General features: G+C 48.4%; 1 protein-coding gene across 1 annotated transcript in view; it reads left to right on the forward strand.

Annotated features, from left to right (window-relative positions):
* LOC100533395 (glutamate receptor 2) overlaps positions 1–1,801 on the forward strand; it is a gene marked incomplete in the record, with an annotated part of 156,880 nt that overhangs the window by 154,426 nt on the left and 653 nt on the right. Inside the window, 3 exon segments of the mRNA NM_001204680.1 lie at positions 1–6; positions 9–59; positions 510–620. Of these exon segments, the coding sequence (NP_001191609.1) occupies positions 1–6; positions 9–59; positions 510–620 (168 nt within the window).

A 1,801-nucleotide genomic window follows, 5' to 3' on the forward strand; every position in this document is an offset into this window, starting at 1 on the left:
CTGTCTTGGCTGATGCAGAGTTTGTCTAGAAGTCCAAGATAGACTCGGATACCACACGGGTAAGGTTCTCAATTCCTAGGTATGTTTTTTTCTGTCTCTGTCTCTCTGTCTCTCACTCTGTCTCTTTCTTTCTTTCTCTCTCTCTCTCTCTCTCTCTCTCTCTCTCTCTCTCTCTCTTTCTCTATCTCTCTCCCTCTCCCTCTCTCCGTATAGCACATTCATGTTGCAAATGTTGTAAAACTGTTTCTTAGAATTAACCCCTAGGCAGTCAAATATATAATATATTTAGCGTTGCAAGTACCCTAAACTCTCTCTTAGAATTAACACTTAATATGCTATCATGTATAATAGGATCTGTTTGTGTTGCAAGTGAAGTAAAACTCTTTCTTTGAAGTCTCGTAAAACAATATGATCTATTTGTGTTACAAGTGCCGTAAAACTCTCCTAAAACGGTCAGCCGTGTACTCTCACTGTCACTGACCTTGACCCACCTTTGTGTCTCGAGCCAGATGTCTTTCGGGTCGGCGCTGAGGTCAAAGGCCAGGCTTTCCTTCAGAGGTCACGTGGACAAGGAGCACCGGGTCAACGGCACCAGACGACGTTCGCATAACTCGGTCACGGTAAGACACAACCTTGAACTATGTCCTCTCTTTGAGCTAAAATCCCTGACTTGTAATCGACCGTGGGACGCTACCTTGAACTATGACCTTACCTTGAACTGAAATCCCTTACCTGTAATGATTCGTAGGACGCTACCTTGAACTATGACCTCTCCTTGAACTAAAATCCCTGACCTGTAATCAACTGTAGGAAGCTACCTTAAACTACATGTATAACCTTACTTTTAACATAATCTGACCTGTAAAGAACTGTAACAGACGACATTGAACTATGACCTGACACAGAACCTAAAAAATGACTTAAGAGGCGACCTTGAGCTATGAATGATCATTAATAATAATAACAATAATATTAATAATACTCATCATCATCATCATCCGTATCATTATCCTCCTCCTCCTCCTCCTCCTCCTCATCATCATCATCATCATCATCATCATCATCATCATACCCATATCCTCCATTCCGTTCCTTCCCCTCCCCATTTCTCCCCTTTCCTTCCTGCCACATCTCCCCCCCTCCCTTCTTCCCCACATCCACTCCCCATTTCGTCTCTTGCCCTGACCCCCCTCTCACTTCTTATTCCTTTCATCCTTCTCACTCACCCTAACCCTTGTCTCCCTCTCAACCCACCCCTCTCCCACCACCTCTCTCCCTCCCCCTCCACCCCTCTAACTTTCTTATCTCTTCTCAACCCACCCATCTTGCACCACCGCTTTCCCTACCCCCCCCCCCTCTAACCTTCTTCTACCCCCTCTCAACCCACCCCACTCCCACCTCCCCTCTCGCACCACCCCTTTCCTTAACCCTCCTCTCCTCCCCACTCCAACTACTTCTCTCCCCTCTCGAACCACCCATCGCCCACCACTACTCTCCCACCACTCATTTCCGTAACCCCCCCCCCTCCAACCTTCTTCCCTCCTCTCGACCCACCCCTCTCCCACCACCCCTTTCTCTAACCCTCCTCTCCCCCACCTCCTCTCTAACCCTCCCCTCTCTCAACCAACTCTCTCCCCTTTACGTAACCTTACTCTCTCCTCCCCCTCTAATATTCTACCACCCTCCCTCTCAACCATCTCCCTCCCCTTCACTACCCTCTCCCTACACCTTCCCTCTCCCCCTCCACCCCTTTCCCTAACCATCCTCTCCCCCTGGCCTCTAACCTTCTTCCCGCCTCTCA

Source organism: Aplysia californica, unplaced genomic scaffold (genome assembly GCF_000002075.1).
Source record: "Aplysia californica isolate F4 #8 unplaced genomic scaffold, AplCal3.0 scaffold00077, whole genome shotgun sequence".
Taxonomy (NCBI): Eukaryota; Metazoa; Mollusca; class Gastropoda; order Aplysiida; family Aplysiidae; genus Aplysia; species Aplysia californica.